Consider the following 17,843-nt stretch of genomic DNA (forward strand, 5'->3'; position numbering starts at 1 on the left):
AAGTGTAAAGGAGAACAAAATAATTTTTGCTCCAGATCCAGTGCAGGATAAAAAAGAACAATAAATATAGATTGTATACGTAGATTGACTGTATGTCCATAAAGTGACACTGAGCACAGGAGTGGCTGCACATAAGGTGATTGACAGGAAATGATAAGGTACTGGTGGTGGGTGTGCAGTGGGGTGGATTGGTGGGTGGAGGTGCTGATCAGCCTTACTGCTTGGGGAAAGTAACTGTTTTGAGTCTGGTGGTGCTGGTGTAGATGCTGCATAGTCTCCTCCCTGATGGAAGTAGGACAAACAGTCCCTGAGCAGGGTGGCTGGGATCCTTCATGATGTTACTGGCTCTTTTCTGGCACCTTTCTGTGTATACGTTTTTAATGGCAGGTCAGCTGCTGCTGTTGATGCATTAGCAGCTTTGAGTACCCATGTAGAGCCTTCCGCTCCGCCACATTACCACTTCTGTACCATACAGTGATGCAGCATGTTAGGATACTGTGCATCAGTGGAAGGACGTGTGATGTGCATAGTCCAGCTCTCCACAGCCTCCTCCGAAAGTAGAGGTGTTGGTGAGCTTTCCTGATTGTGTAGAAAATGTGTTCTGGGACCTTGAGAGGTTGGCTGAGATTTTCCCTTCCAAAGTGGATGACCTCGCATTTACTAACATTGTACTCCATCTGCCAGACCCTTGCCCACTCAATGAACCCATCTATATCTCTCTGTAGGCTCTCCATATCCTCTGCACAATGTGCTTTTCCACTCAGCTGAGTGTCATCAGCAAATTTAGATACACTACACTCAGTCCCCTCCTGCAGATCATTAATGTATATCATGAACAGTTGCAGGCCCGGAACCGACCCTTACAGCACACTGCTTACCACTGATTGTCAACCGGAGAAACACCGATATATCCCAGCTCTCTGCTTTCTATTGGTTAACCAATCCTCTATCCATGCTAATACATCACCCCCAACTCTATGCATCCTTATCTTATGGATATATCTTATGGCACCTTATCGAACGCCTTCTGGAAATCCAAGTAAGTAATGTCCATCTGTTCCCCTCTATCCACTGCACTCGTTATATCCTCAAAGAACTCCAGGAATTCTGTCAAACAGGACCTGCCTTTGCTGACACCATGCTGTGTCTGCCTGATGGACCTGCTATTTCTTCTTTAATGATAGCTTCAAGCATTTTCCCAACTACAGATGTTAAACTAACCAGTCTATAGTTGCCTTTTCTCTACGTCTTTTTTTTGAATAGTGGCTTGACATTTGCCTTCTTCCAATCCACTGGGTCCTGCCCAGAGTCCAGAGAATTTTGGTAAATTATCACCAAAGCCTCTACTATAACTACTGCCGTTCCTTTCGGTACCCTGGGATGCATTCCATCAGGACCAGGGGACTTGTTTATCTTTAGGCTCACAGTTGCTCAGCACTACCTCTTTGGTGATAGCTGTTGTTTCGAGATCCTCGCCTCCCATTGCATCCATATCATCTCTCTTTGGCATGTTGGACGTGTCCTCCACTGTGAAGACCAGCACAAAATAGTCTTTCAAAGCCGCGGCCATTCCTCATTACCCAATTATCAATTTCCCGCTCTTGTCCTTCAAAAGACTTACATTCACTTTAGCCACCCTTTTCCACTTTATATAATTATTAAAACTTTTACTATCCGTTTTTGTATTCTGTGCTAGTTTATTTTCAAATCTATCTTCCCTTTCTTTACTGCTTGCTTAGTGGTTCTTTGTTTCTTTTTAAAGTTTCCCACTACTCTTGGCAACTTTGTACACACGAGCTTTTAGTTTGACGCCTTCCTTTATTTCCTTAGTTATCCATGGCTGGCTCTCCCCACTCTTACTGTCCTTGTTTTTAATTGGAATATACTTTGGTTGAGCACCGTGAAAAATCTCTTCGAAAGTTGTCCACTGTTCCTCAACCATCCCACCATATAGCCTGTGTTCCCAGTCTACCCTATCCAATTGTACCCTTATCCCATTGTAGTCTCCCTTGCTTAGGTATAATACACTAGTTTTCAATCAAACTATTGTACCTTCCATTTGTATGAGAAACTCAATCATACTGTGATCACTCTTTCCAAGAGGATCCCTAACTACAAGATTGCCAATTTTACCTGTCTCATTGCACAGGACCAGATCCAAGATTGCACATTCCCTTGTAGGTTCAGTAACATGCTGTTCAAGAAAGCTATCAGGTATGCATTCTACAAAGTCCTCCTCTAGACTGCTTTGACCAACTTGATTCACCCAATCTACGGGCAAGTTAAAATTCCCATGATAACTGCTGTTCCATTCTTACATGCCTCAGATATTTCTTTGTTTATTACCTGTGTCACTGTAATGTATTATTCATTGGCCTATTGACAACTCCCACCAGTGATTTTTTTTTTCCCCTATACTATTCCTAATCTCTACCCAGAAGAATTCAACATTCTGCTCCTTGGATCTTGTATCATCTCTCACTATTGTCCTGATCTCCTCCTCAATGTTTGCACAAAGGTCCCAGGTTTCCAATTTATTTCTGATGAGTAATATGACTACTGAGAGATAGGAAATTATATTGTTGTGTATTTTGTCTGTTCTTTTTTAGTGATGACGTGAATACAGATGTCTGTAAGGAACGAGGAACCCAGGACAGTCTCTTTAGGTTTGAGAACACTACAGCTTCAATTATGATTTTTTTTTCCCCTACTGCTTGTTTTTGTTTTGTTGATATGCACAGTGCTGGGAAAACAATTGAAAATGGCCATTATTATGTTCTGCTTGAAGTAGCAGTCAACACAGAACAATTAAATTTTGCTTTAATACTACCTGAATTTAAATACATTGTGCACCCAACTCATCTCCAAAATGGTTAGGATTTCTGTTAATGATCTTAACTTGTATGGAAATCTATTAAGCATTTCCACAGGAAATAACCTTTTAAGGTTATTGTTAATCAGTAACAGTCTTATACTAAACCTTTACTGCCACAATACCTTCATAATCTCAATAAGAGATTAAGTATATGTGAGCTTTATGTAAACAGCTCTCATTCGCTTTCCCTTTTAAAGACAATTCACTACCTACTTTCTAAAGCAGTACAAGGCTTTAGAAGCAGTACAAGTTAAATCAAAAGGTTGAAAAAATTGATTGCATGACTCTAGGCTTGTAAAGTTGACATTCAAAAGTTGAAATGGAAACATTCCCAGTTTATGTCAATAATACTTTTCAATGGTGCTCTGTGGTTTCAGAGACACACACTTTTACCCAGTATCTCTCTGATGTTAAGGTCAAGGGTTGTGACAAGCAAAGCAAAGACTTATGTTAGTCTAACCCAAGCACCTACATTTAGTAGCTTTGAAAACCTTATAAAAGTGACTTTTATTCCCACATAAAAATAGTTCTTCCATTTTGTTATTCTAAGACTTTGAAATCAAGTAGACACGTGTGCTTGAATGTGCTTAAGATTATGTGAAAATATGAGAACAGGTGTGGATATGTGCTATAATTAACTACTATGCGATTGTTACGAAATCTGAGTATGTTGCTTGCTACATGGAATGCTATGTACATCTCTCCTCCTGCAGGGACCCACTAACCTATTCTTCAGAAGTGAAAGAACCTTTCAATATTGACAATGTAACTTGCAGTGGTGAGTTTAACATTAACAAAATTGTTAATTTATAGCTGGAGTTTCTGCTGGTGTTTCACTAATGGCTTGTGTTTTGTTATCGTTAACATGCTTAATTTTATGAGAATCCATTAAGCATTTCTAACTGTTAATTAGCAAGATAGTCTATCCTAAATATTTACTATCCACAATTCCTTCATAATCTGTGTTTGTGTCTACACAAGGTTAAAAATGCTGAATGTTTTCATTTTCTCAACCATCCTGTGACTTCTTTGGAATTAGTTGAAACTTAGAGTTACAGTTCTAGCAACTGAATTGCAGAGCCCTGCTCTGCCACAATACTGAACTAAAAATCTTACAGAAGCAGATGGTAGATGGTCACCTGTTAGCCTGGGATAAATTGAACCAGGTCATAAATGAAAGAGCAATGTCTATTGATCTATCGTGGTACCTGATGTGCTCACACACATGCATAAATGCTTGACCAATACTTGAGAGACCCCAGTGACAGCAGAGATTGGAAATACTGTTTGCTAACATAAATAGTGAAGAATTATGCCCAAATTTCATATGTCTTCACTTTAGCATGGCTTCTTTGCAGATGTACATATTTGAGGTGTTACAGAATAACTGAATTCCTTTGGTGCCTTTGTGTTGGTGATGTACCAAAATCTTGTTTTTCTTTTGCCTTATTTTAAATAACTGAATTATGTTGATGATAGTATATTTCTTAAATTCAATTTTGTCTCAACAAAGCCATACAGATGTATAAACCTCCCAATTTCTGCATTTCACTCAAGTCTGTTAGGTGCATATTAGCAGATTATGATTTCTTTGTTGATATGATTTCCACACATTTAACATCTCGTACATGGTTTCAAGGTTTTCCTTAAATTTCAATTAAAAACATGGCAGACAAACTCCATGAGTGGACTGATGCAAGCTCATTTAAATACAGGAATCTTGGAGCTTAAGGTAAAGGAGCCCTTAGGAGACAGTGATCATTACATGATAGAATTCACCCTGCAATTTGAGAGGGAGAAGCTAAAGTCAGGTGTATCAGTATTACAGTGGAGTAGAGGGAATTTTAGAGGCATCAAAGAGGAGCTGGCTGAAGTTGATTGGAAAGGGACACTGGCAGGGCTGACAACAGAGCAGTAATAGCTGGAGTTTATGGAAGCAATTTAGTAAGCAAAGGATAGATATATCCTGAAGTAGTAGTATTCTAAAGGTAGAAGGACTCAAATATGGCTAACAAGAGAAACTTCTTTGCTAACAAGAAAGCCAACATAAAAGCAAGAGAGAGGACATATAATATAGCAAAAAAATAATGGGAAGTTAGGTGATTGTGAAACTTTTAAAAACCAATAGAAGGCAACTAAAATAGCCATAAGGAGCAAAAGGATGAAATATAAAGGTAAGCTAGCCAATAATATCAAAGAAAATACCAGAAGTGTTTTTTCAGGTATAAAGAGTAAAAGAGAGACAGAAGTAGATACCGAACTGCTGGGAAATGACACTGAAGAGCAAGTAATGGGGAACGAAATGAACAAGTATTTTGCATTAGTCTTCACTGTGTATGACATTAACAGTATGCCGGATGTCTGAGTGTGTCAAGGGGCAGAAGTGAGTGAAGTTGCCATTACTAGGGAAACGGTGCTTGGGAAGGTGAAACATCTGAAGGTAGATAAATCACCTGGATCAAATGGACTACACCCCTGGTGTTCTGAAAGAGTTAGCTGAAATTATGGAGGCATTAGTAATGATCTTTCAAGAATTATCAGATTCTGGCATGATTCAGGAGAACTGGAAAATTGCAAATGCCACTCCACTCTTCAAGAAGAGCGGGAGGCAGAAGAAAGGAAATTATAAGCCAGTTAGCTGACGTCAGTTGTTGGGAAGATGTTGGAGTTGATTGTTAAAGATGAAGTTTCAGGGTACTTAGAGGCACATGATAAAATAGGCCAATGTCAGCATGGTTTCCTCAAGAGAAAATCTTATCTGACAAATCTGTTGGAATTCTTTGAGGAAGTAATCAGCAGGATAGACAAAGGAAAATCAGTGGATGTTGTATACTTGGATTTTCAAAAGACTTTTGACACATGGTGCCATACGTGAGGCTGCTTAGCAAGATAAGAGCCCATGGTATTACAGGAAAGATACTAGCATGGATACAGCATTGGCTGATTGGCAGGAGGCAAAGAGTGGAAATGAAGGGTTCCTTTACTGATTGGCTGCCAGTGACCAGTGGTGTTCTGCAGGGTGGGTGTGGAAACTGCTTCTTTTTGTGTTGTATCAGTGGTTTGGATGACTGAGTTGATGGCTTTGTGGTCAAGTTTGTAGATGATGTGTAAGTAGGTGGAGGGGCAGGTAGTGTTGAGGAAGCAGCGAGGCTGCAGAAGGACTTAGTCAAATTGGGAGAATGGGCAAAGAAGTGGCAAATGGAATACAATGTTAGGAAATGTATGGTCATGCACTCTGGTAGAAGGAATAAACACATAGACTATTTTCTAAACAGAGAGAAAATTTAAACCTCTGAGGTTTAAAGGGACTTGACAGTCCTTGTGCAGGATTCCCTAAAGGTTAATTTGCAGGTTGAGTCAGTGGTGAGGAAGCCAAATGCAGTGTTAGCATTAATTTCAAGAGGACTAGAATATAAGAACAAGGATGTAATGCTGAGGCTTTATAATGCACTGATGAGGCCTCATTTGGAGTATTATGAGCAGTTTTGGGCCCCTTATCTATGAAAGGATGCACTGACATTGGACAGAATTCAAAGGAGATTCCCAAAAATGATTCTGGGATTGAAAGGCTTATCATATGAGGAGTGTTTGATGGCTCTGAATTCAGAGAAATGAGGTGGGATCTCATTGAAACCTATTAAATGTTGAAAGAGTGGATATGGAGAGGATGTCTCCTATAGTTTGGGAGTTTAAGACCCGAGGACAAAATCTCAGAATAGAGGGATGTCCATTTAGATGCAGATGAGGTGGAATTTCTGTAGCCAGAGGGTGGCGAATCTGTGGAACTCGTTGCCACAGGTGGCTTTGAGGCGAAGTCATTGAGTGTATTTAAAGTAGAGGGTGATAGAATTTTGCTAAGTCAGGGCGCGAAGGATTATGGGGAGAATGCAAGAGAATGGGGTTGAGAGGGAAATAGATTAGCCATGATCAGGTGCAGAGCAGACCAAATGACCTAATTCTGCTCCAGTGTCTTATGATCATAAATAATCACTATTCCAGTAGTTTTCTTATCCAACAGTGGGAAAGCCTTTGCTTTCGCTGAGCATTTGCTTTCCAGACCAAACACTTTAAATAATATTCTAAAGGTTGGTGCAAGAAAGCAAAGAATAGAAATAATGAGCCTAGAAATGGCACTAATACCAATTAGTAATAATGGTAAAAAGACTATAGGACACAACATGTTAACATTGATTGGTACATAATTTGGTTGTAATCGTATAGACCAGTAAAATTGTTGTCTAAGTTCCCCTGCATTGTAGTCATTTTCTCCAGTCTGTACTGCTTTAACTCAGTCCCATGTTGGATTCTCCCCTTGGACTCTGCCTTTAAATGGAACAATTGTAAATAGAACGCCTTGGAGCCTGTCTGAACTTGACTATGCGAGGACACCAAGTGGCACAGAATGACTCAAATCAAGTTGAGTAACCACGCACTGGGTAGTGGGTTCCAGGAAACTAAGTCTCATGCAAAGTGCAACATTCCCATATCTCCCGCTGACTCAGTAATGAATTGGAGTTTTCATATGATTATAGAAATCTCAACAGGTAAATGCGGTGAAGGAGTCCATAATCCTTGTGTTTAAAAACCTTCCTCCTCCTTTAGTTCCATCAGAGAGAAATCTGTGATCTTAATACCTTTCTCCCACAAGTGGATGACCACTGTTTGCCCACAGCATACATTTCATTCTGTGTAGTTGTTCACCAAACAATCTAACATGGTCTGAGATTTAAAATGTACCTTTACAAGCTTTTCATCTTTAAATGCCACACGCTAGTTTGGAGAAAGTGATAGGCAACCACCTCCAGGGTAAGGCCTTGACATTGCCTTTAGAAAAGGGATTTTGTGGAGAAGAGCTACCTTGTATTAAGTACAGGTAAACTGCTATTTCAACTGTAAATTTGTTTAGGGCTGTGGGAAGGGGAGGTAAGAGGGAAGATGGACCTCTTGCACTTGTTCAAGAGGAAAGCATGGAGCAGAGCAGAGCTTCTGGGGCAGTAATGGAGCAGAGTGTGGGATGTTGCTTTTCAGGGATGCTGAAAGGGGGCAGATGTATTTGCAGGGTCATGATGCAAAAGAAATGGAGGACGACCCTCCAATGTGAAGGATAGTGTGGAGATGTCTGCTGTAGTAAAAAATTAGAACTTTCCCCCACTCGAAAGACTTTTTTTTAAAAAGATACCTGAATGCAAATCAGGTTGGGGACCCATCAGGTTTGGGTCAGGTAGCCAGGCTCTACTGTTGAGTAGAAGGAACTTCTTATTGTCCCCTCTCCATAATTCTGTGTCTACTTGCAGGCTGTGACCCTCCTCAGCACTGCTTTTATGCATTTGGTATTAGTATTGATAGATTATTGTCACATGTACCAAGATACAGTGAAACAGTTGTCTTGCTTAGTGTTCATACAGATCAAGTCATTGCATATGAAGGAGAATAAGATGAAACAACAACAATGTAGAATAGAGCATAAAAGGTACAGAGAAATTGTGATGCAGGTAAACAAAACATTGTAAGATCATAATGAGGTAGATTGTCTGGTCAAGAGTCCATCTCAACATACAAGAGGTCCAAACATGAGGAAATCTGCAGATGCTGGAATTTCAAGCAACACACATAAAAGTTGCTGGTGAACGCAACAGGCCAGGCAGCATTTCTAGGAAGAGGTACAGTCGACGTTTCGGACCGAGACCCTTCATCAGGACTTCCTCAGGATCCTGACGAAGGGTCTCGGCCCGAAACGTCGACTGTACCTCTTCCTAGAGATGCTGCCTGGCCTGCTGCGTTCACCAGCAACTTTGATGTGTGATACAAGAGGTCCATTCAAAAGTCTGGTAACAGTGGGAAAGAAGTTGCTCTTGAGCCCGGTGGTATGTGCTTTAAGGGTTTTGTACCTTGTACCTGATGGGTGGGGTCTTTGATTATGCTGGCTGCTTTGCTGAGGCAGTGAGAAATATAGAAGTATAGATAGTCTGTAGAGGTGAGGCTGGTTTCCATAATGTGCTGAGCTGTCTCTATAACTCTCTGAAGTTTCTAGCGGTCATGTGCAGAGCAGTTGTCACACCAAGCTATTATGCATCCAGATAGAATGCTTTTTATGGTGCATTGAAAGCAATTACCAAGGGACAACAGGGAAATGCCAAATTTCTTCAGCCTCCTGAGGAAATAAAGTTGGTGAGCTCCTTGACCATCAGTGTGGTTGGACCAGGACAGGTCATTGATGATGTTCTCTCCTAGGAACCTGCAGCTCTCAACCTCGGTACTGCTGATGTAGGCAAGATCAAGTGCATTGCCCCCTTCCTGAAATCAGTGACCCGCTCCTTTGTTTTGTTGACATTGAGGGAAAGGTTGTTATCATGACACAATGTCGCTAAGCTCTGTCTCCTTCCTGAACTTTGACTCATCGTTATTTGAAATAATGCCACCAAGGTGATATTAGCTGCAGACTTGTAGATGGAGTTAAAGTGAATCTGGTCACATGGTTGAGTGTACAGGGAGTAGCGCAGTGGATGAGGACACAATGTTGTGGAGCACCAGTGTTTAGAATATTGTGGCATGGTGTTTTTGCCTATCCATACTATATAACCATATAACAATTACAGCACAGAAACAGGCCATCTCGGCCCTTCTAGTCCGTGCCGAACGCTTACTCTCACCTAGTCCCACCGACCTGCACTCAGCCCATACCCTCCATTCCTTTCCTGTCGATATAGCTATCCAATTTAACTTTAAATGACAATACCAAACCTGCCTCAACCACTTCTGCTGGAAGCTCATTCCACACAGCTACCATTCTGAGTGAAGAAGTTCCCCCTCATGTTACCCCTAAACTTTTGCCCTTTAACTCTCAACTCATGTCCTCTTGTTTGAATCTCCCCCACTCTCAATGGAAAAAGCCTTTCCACGTCAACTCTATCTATTCCCCTCAATTTTAAATACCTCTATCAAGTTCCCCCTCAACCTTCTACGCTCCAAAGAGTAAAGACCCAACTTGTTCAACCTTTCTCTGTAACTTAGGTGATGAAACCCAGGTAACATTCTAGTAAATCTTCTCTGTACTCTCTATTTTGTTGACATCTTTCCTGTAATTCGGTGACCAAAACTGTACACAATACTCCAAATTTGGCCTTACCAATGCCTTGTACAATTTCAACATTACATCCCAACTCCTATACTCAATGCCCTGATTTATAAAGGCCGGCATACCAAAAGCTTTCTTCACCACCCTATCCACATGAGATTCCACCTTCAGGGAACTATGCACCATTATTCCTAGATCCCTCTGTTCTACTGCATTCTTCAATGCCCTATCATTTATCGTGTATGACCTATTTTGATTAGTCCTACCAAAATGTAGCACCTCACATTTATCAGCATTAAACTCCATCTGCCATCTTTCAGCCCACTCTCCTAACTGGCCTAAATCTCTCTGCAAGCTTTGAAAACCTACTTCATTATCCACAACTCCACCTATCTTAGTATCATCTGCATACTTACTCATCCAATTTACCACCCCATCATCCAGATATGACAAACAACACTGGACCCGGTACAGATCCCTGAGGCACACCGCTACACACCGTTCTCCAATCTGACACAGTTATCCACCACTACTCTCTGGTGTCTCCCATCCAGCCACTGCTGAATCCATTTTACTACTTCAATATTAATACCTGATGATTGAGCCTTCCTAACTAACCTTCCGTGTGGAACCTTGTGAAAGGTCTTACTGAAGTCCAAAAAGACAACATCCACTGCTTTACCCTACTTTCCTAGTAACCTCTTAAAAAAATTCAATAAGATTTGTCAAACATGACTTTCCACGCACAAATCCATGTTGACTGTTTTTAATCAGACCCTGTCTATCCAGATACTTGTATATACCATCTCTAAGAATACTTTCCATCAATTTACCCACCACTGACATCAAACTCACAGGCATACTGATTGAGGTCTATTGATCATGAAGTCAAGGATCCATTTGCAGAGGGAGGCATTGACTCTCAAGCTCTAGAGTTTGGTGATGGGTTTGCCTGAAGCTGAAAAACAATAGTTTGACATGATGTCTTTACTGTCCAAATGCTCCAGAGGTGAATGTAGGGCCAGGGAGATGGCATCTGCCATTGATCTATTTCACTGGTAGGTAAATTATGTGTCAAGGTTGTCTTGAAGGCTGGACTTGATGAATGCCATGACCAGCCTCTCAAAGCACTTCACCTTGGTGGAAATCAGGGCCATTGGGCATTCTATGAAATGATTAACCAACTTGTCATGATATCCAAATACAGACTCTTAATTTTCTGGCATCTGACTCCAACAAAAGTCATCAGGTTTCACTGGCCTGTTATTCAGTTGGCCAGCCTCACATTGGAAACCAAGGACAAAGTAAAGTCAATGAAGATATTTGGAGAGGAGGAGCCTGAGCAATGTATAAGATGTTATAGGTGTAATTGACTGATACCAACCACCAGGGAATCCTTAACTGAAGAAAAAGTCAGCCCCAGCATTGGTAAATTTAGTAGTTTTGTCACACCAGATGGGATTGAGATACAGAGACTGGGAAGTCTTACTTAGCCAAGGTGGAGGAGGAATTATGGCACTTATGGAAGTCTGTGATCTTGCAGTGGATTTATTATTGATTCATATTTCCATAAGACCAAAAGATTTCAAATGAATTGGACTTGCCGTAGAATTTACCTTTCCTGCTGAATGCCATTAGTTCCTTACTTTGTTTGTCAGAGCAACCAATTAACTCAGTCTGTCCTTGAGTACAGGACAATTTCCACCTGTGAATTTCTCACAACTCTCCACCAAGTAGTCCACACAGGAGAAATCTAACATGATTGAGCGTAAATTTTTCAAAGAAGTTTGCTTCTTGCAGTTCAGAGTAATTTTGTGGATGTATTAAATATCCTTGGATCCTGATAATGCTTTTTTGATCGGAAATTTCTTCAGAAGTCAAGAATGAGGCATAAAACTTGTTGCCTACGATCATTTTATTAAGTATTACAAGAGCAAAGGAGAGGGAAGGAGCACCAACAATTTTGTGACCACCCTCCTCCATTGTGTTATGGGCTGAGAGCTGGTATAATATGGCAGTCCAGGTTGCTGTACAAGATCTCTGATAAGTTAAATTATCTGAACTCTTGGTACAGGGTACAATTTTAAAATTTGCAGATCATGCTTTTAGAGCTATAGTAAATTGTGAAGATAGTAAAATTCAAAGGAAATTTGTAAAGTAAATGGAATGAAGTTCAATGTTTTTAAAATAAAGTGGAATATTTTTAGTGAGACATAATTGAGAGAAAGAGAACACTTTTAGATGGGTTGCCGGAATAGTCCGTAAAGTGCCAGTAATGAGGTTTTTGATTTATAAAATCTGCAGTGTTTAGAGTTAATAAAGCAATCAATACTGAACCTTGAAATTCTGAAGTATGCAAGCTCACAGTCCAAAAGCAGCTATTCACAATTTTACTTGTCATACTTTGTCCTCTGATGCAGTTTGTGTCCAAGCTGCAGTTACTCTCTTCATCCCTGGAAGGCCAGCTTGACTTCCAAGGCTTTTAAACGCTACTTTTTCCTAAACACCTTTTCAAAATCCATATACTCAACAACAACTGCACTTCTCTTATCCAACTCAAGGAAAACTTAAACACAATTTGCCCTATTGTCTTGTTTTACTGTAAATAATCTTGACTAGTTCATTCTGTAATAAATAGATATCAACTAGTGCGCTAATTTGTGACAAAATCAGTGTGCTCAATCTTCAACTGCAAGAGATTGAACATGACTATCATCTACCATGTAAGACTGCTTTTATCTGGAGCATTGCTCTTAACTGATGAGAGGGCACTGTACTGCACCTCACAGGATCTTTCTGACTGAAGCCAACTGGTGACTCCTCCACAATTACTCTGAGGGTTGATTGATCACATCTCATTCAGTTTGGTTAATCTGTAAATTACCAATTCTCCCAGTTTATTTTCTCTGCTAAAATTCAGTAGCTCATTGGCTTCGACCATAAGATATAGGAGCAGAATTAGACCATTTGGCCTGTCAAGTCTGCTCTGCCATTTCACCATGGCTGATCCATTTTCCCTCTCAACCCCAGTCTCCTGCCTTCTCCCTGTATCCCTTCATGCCCTGACCAATCAAGAATCTATCAATTTCTGCCTTAAATATACCCAATGACTTGGCCTCTGAGCTGCCTATGGCAATGAATTCCACAGATTCACCACTCTCTGGCTAAAGAAATTGCTCCTCATTTCTGATCTAAAAGGAAGCCTCTCTATTCTGAGGCTGTGTCCTCTGGTCTTGGGCTCCCCCACCATAGGAAACATCCACTCTATATCCACTCTATCAAGGTCTTTCAACATTTGATGGGTTTCAATGAGGTCACCCTTCCTTCTTCTGAATTCTCGTGAGTACAGGCACAGAGCCATCAAAAATTCTTCATATGGCAAGCCTTTCAATCCTGGAATCATTTTCGTTAACTTCCTATGAACCCTCTCCAATCTCAGCACATCCTTTCTGAGATAAGGGGCCCAAAATTGCTCACAATACTTTCAAGTGAGGTCTCACCAGTGTCTTACAAAGCCTCAATATTGCATCCTTGCTCTTATATTCTAGTCCCCTTGAAATGAATGCTATCTTCGCATTTACCTTCCTCACTACCAACTCAACCTGCAAATTAACCTTTAGGGTATAGAAACATAGAAAACCTACAGCACAATACAGGCCCTTTGGCCCATAATGTTGTGCCGAACATGTACTTACTTTAGAAATTACCTAGGGTTACCCATAGACCTCTATTTTTCTAAGCTCAATGTACCTACCCAGGAGTCTCTTAAGAGACCCTATTGTATCTGCTGCCACCACCACTGTTGCCAGCAGCCCATTCAATGCACTCACCACTCACCGCATAAAAAACTTACCCCTGACATAACCTCCGTACCTACTTCCAAACACCTTAAAACTGTGCCCTCTTGTGTTAGCCATTTCAGCCCTGGGAAAAACCCTCTGACTATCCACATGATTAATGCCTCACATCACCTTATACACCTCTATCAGGTCACCTCTCATCCTCCGTTGCTCCAAGGAGAAAAGACCGAGTTCACTCAACCAAAAGCGCAGGCCGAGTATCCTGCACAAGGACTCCCAGGTCCCTTTACACTTCAGATTTTTGAATTTTCTCTCCAATTAGAAAAGTCTACCCTTTTATTTCTTCTACCAAAGTGCATGACCATACACTTCCCAACACTGTATTCCATCTGCCACCTCTTTGCCCATTCTCCTAATCTGTCCAAGGCCTTCTGTAGCCCCTCTACTTTCTCAAACTACCTCCCTCCACCTATCTTTATATCATCTGCAAACTTTGCCACAAAGCCCTCAACTCCATCACCCAAGTCATTGACATATAATGTAAAAAGTAGCAGTCCCAACACAGACCACTGTGGAACATCACTAGTCACCAGCAGCCAATCAAAAAAGGGCTCCCTTTACTCCCGCTCTTTGCCTCCTGCCTATCAGCCACTACTTTGTCCATGCTAGTATCTTTTGTGTAATGCCATGGGCTCTTAACTTGTTAAGCAGCTTCATGTGTGGCACCTTGTCAAAGGCCTTCTGATAATCCAAGTACGTAACATCCACCGGTTCTCCTTTGTCTATCCTGCCTGTAACAAGTTAACGTAGACGATGAACAGATTACTCAGAAAAAAACAGAAAATGCTCACCTACTGGCAATAGTGGCATAGAAGTCTGAGAATTCTGTTGTAGTTGGGAGTCTTCAGCCTTGGCAGAGTTACACAAAAACCAGCCGGCAGCTTCAAGTGAAACCGCCAGTTTCCAAAACAACGAAAATCCAGATTAGTATCTTAATGCAGCCTTTTTCTTACTATCTCACAGGAGCTAGCTGACCTGGCTATTTCTCAACAGAAGTAAAAGTAGTTGAAGAAGAGAGAGAATGTCTATAACCAACCACACTTGAACAAGCTATACAATTATGAATATATAAATGAAGTGTAATCCTGCAAGCTCTATATTTGGAATCTGCAATTGTGAATGAAGAAGCAATTCCTTGACAACTTTACAATATTGCTTTGGATCCATTCTATATAAACTTCTGAAATTTCAATTGCTTTGGGGGCAGGGGTGGAATCTTGCGCTTCCAAAATCTTTCTAGTACTGTACTTAACCTGAGCTTCTGTTCTGAGACCCAATTGTAAATGGATTACTCATTTGCAAGAGGCATGGCAGACAATTGCAATACTATCTTCATCAGATACATGGTAACTCACTGTGGGTGAGTTATCTTTGCCCAACCATCTCATACCGAGTTCCTTCTCCTATTTTTCTTCCTCCGCTTTTGATATGGTGATTCCTGTTTCTAACGTAATGAAGTGGGCAGCATAATGGCACAGCACTTGGTGCCGTTGCCTCAAACCTCAAGCAAACCAGGTTCAATCTTGACCTTGGGTGTTATTTGTGTTCAGTTTGCACAACACAATCTCCCTATGGCCTTCTAGTTTATATTCCACATTGCAAGACATGCTGCTGAATTAATTCCCTTTAGTGTAGGTGGTTGTCAGAAAATTCAAGAGGTAGAAAAGGGTCGATAGGCATCCAGGAAAGTATCAGTTACGGGGAAATAAGTGGGTGAATGGGACAAATGGAATGGTCTTTGAGCTAAGATAGGCTCAGTGGGCTGAATGACCTCCTGTAATATTAAGAAATATACTTGTAAGTATTGGGAAATTGCAGGAATGAGGAAGTGAAGTTTGCTTGCTTGATGTTAAATTGAGAATGTTTAACTAAGCAGTTTTCTATTATGTCAGAAGTTCTTTATACAGATTCTACTTTGTTCTTTTTAGCACCAGTTTTGATGGGTAAAAGTTTTCCATCATTAAGGAAATTCAGAAACTAAATACCAAGTATTTAGGTATCAGGGTTACTCAAAAGAAAATAAATAAATAAATAAATAAATAAATAAATAAATAAATAAATAAATACACAAGTTGGCTAGCTATAGTTGAGGATTTAAAGACATCATAAATGTCATTGCAGCACATGGAACCAGAACCAAGGAACCAAGCTGAAAAATTTATTCCTGACTCCCTACTTGAATTTTTAGTATTCTCAAAAAAAATTTAAATGCATTATGGTTTGGAAAATGAAAGGCATCCCATGGAAATCAGGAGGCATCAATGTTAGGTTGGTCACATACAGTATGGGGAGCAAGGACATGGCAGACCAATTGAATAATTACTTTGGTTCTGTCTTCACTAAGGAGGACATAAATAATCTTCCAGAAATAGTAAGGGACAGAGGGTCCAGTGAGATGGAGGAACTGAGCGAAATACATGTTAGTAGGGAAGTGGTGTTAGGTAAATTGAAGGGATTGAAGGCAGATAAATCCCCAGGGCCAGATGGTCTGCATCCCAGAGTGCTTAAGGAAGTGGCCCAAGAAATAGTGGATGCATTAGTGATAATTTTTCAAAACTCGTTAGATTCTGGACTAGTTCCTGAGGATTGGAGGGTGGCTAATGTAACCCCACTTTTTAAAAAAGGAGGGAGAGAGAAACCGGGGAATTATAGGCCAGTTAGCCTAACGTCGGTGGTGGGGAAACTGCTGGAGTCAGTTATCAAGGATGTGATAACAGCACATTTGGAAAGCGGTGAAATGATCGGACAAAGTCAGCATGGATTTGTGAAAGGAAAATCATGTCTGACGAATCTCATAGAATTTTTTGAGGATGTAACTAGTAGAGTGGATAGGGGAGAACCAGTGGATGTGGTATATTTGGATTTTCAAAAGGCTTTTGACAAGGTCCCACACAGGAGATTAGTGTGCAAACTTAAAGCACATGGTATTGGGGGTAAGGTATTGGTGTGGGTGGAGAATTGGTTAGCAGACAGGAAGCAAAGAGTGGGAATAAACGGGACCTTTTCAGAATGGCAGGCGGTGACTAGTGGGGTACCGCAAGGCTCAGTGCTGGGACCCCAGTTGTTTACAATATATATTAATGACTTGGATGAGGGAATTAAATGCAGCATCTCCAAGTTTGCGGATGACACGAAGCTGGGTGGCAGTGTTAGCAGTGAGGAGGATGCTAAGAGGATGCAGGGTGACTTGGATAGGTTGGGTGAGTGGGCAAACTCATGGCAGATGCAATTTAATGTGGATAAATGTGAAGTTATCCACTTTGGTGGCAAAAATAGGAAAACAGATTATTATCTGAATGGTGGCCGATTAGGAAAAGGGGAGGTGCAACGAGACCTGGGTGTCATTATACACCAGTCATTGAAAGTGGGCATGCAGGTACAGCAGGCGGTGAAAAAGGCGAACGGTATGCTGGCATTTATAGCGAGAGGATTCGAGTACAGGAGCAGGGAGGTACTACTGCAGTTGTACAAGGCCTTGGTGAGACCACACCTGGAGTATTGTGTGCAGTTTTGGTCCCCTAATCTGAGGAAAGACATCCTTGCCATAGAGGGAGTACAAAGAAGGTTCACCAGATTGATTCCTGGGATGGCAGGTCTTTCATATGAAGAAAGACTGGATGAACTGGGCTTGTACTCGTTGGAATTTAGAAGATTGAGGGGGGATCTGATTGAAACGTATAAGATCCTAAAGGGATTGGACAGGCTAGATGCGGGAAGATTGTTCCCGATGTTGGGGAGGTCTAGAACGAGGGGTCACAGTTTGAGGATAGAGGGGAAGCCTTTTAGGACCGAGGTTAGGAAAAACTTCTTCACACAGAGAGTGGTGAATCTGTGGAATTCCCTGCCACAGCAAACTGTTGAGGCCAGTTCATTAGCTATGTTTAAAAGGAAGTTAGATATGGCCCTTGTGGCTACAGGGGTCACGGGGTATGGAGGGAAGGCTGGGTTCTGAGTTGGATGATCAGCCATGATCATAATAAATGGCGGTGCAGGCTCGAAGGGCCGAATGGCCTACTCCTGCACCTATTTTCTA

General features: G+C 41.1%; 1 protein-coding gene across 1 annotated transcript in view; it reads left to right on the top strand.

Moving 5' to 3' along the window:
* Positions 1 to 17,843, top strand: part of LOC134344153 (coiled-coil domain-containing protein 158-like) — a 163,438-nt gene that overhangs the window by 136,206 nt on the left and 9,389 nt on the right. Inside the window, exons 21-22 of the mRNA XM_063043481.1 lie at positions 2,610 to 2,666; positions 3,589 to 3,653. Coding sequence (XP_062899551.1) covers positions 2,610 to 2,666; positions 3,589 to 3,653 — 122 coding nt within the window. The remainder of the gene's footprint in view (positions 1 to 2,609; positions 2,667 to 3,588; positions 3,654 to 17,843) is intronic.

Source organism: Mobula hypostoma, chromosome 3, assembly GCF_963921235.1.
Source record: "Mobula hypostoma chromosome 3, sMobHyp1.1, whole genome shotgun sequence".
In the NCBI taxonomy this organism is placed as follows: domain Eukaryota; kingdom Metazoa; phylum Chordata; class Chondrichthyes; order Myliobatiformes; family Myliobatidae; genus Mobula; species Mobula hypostoma.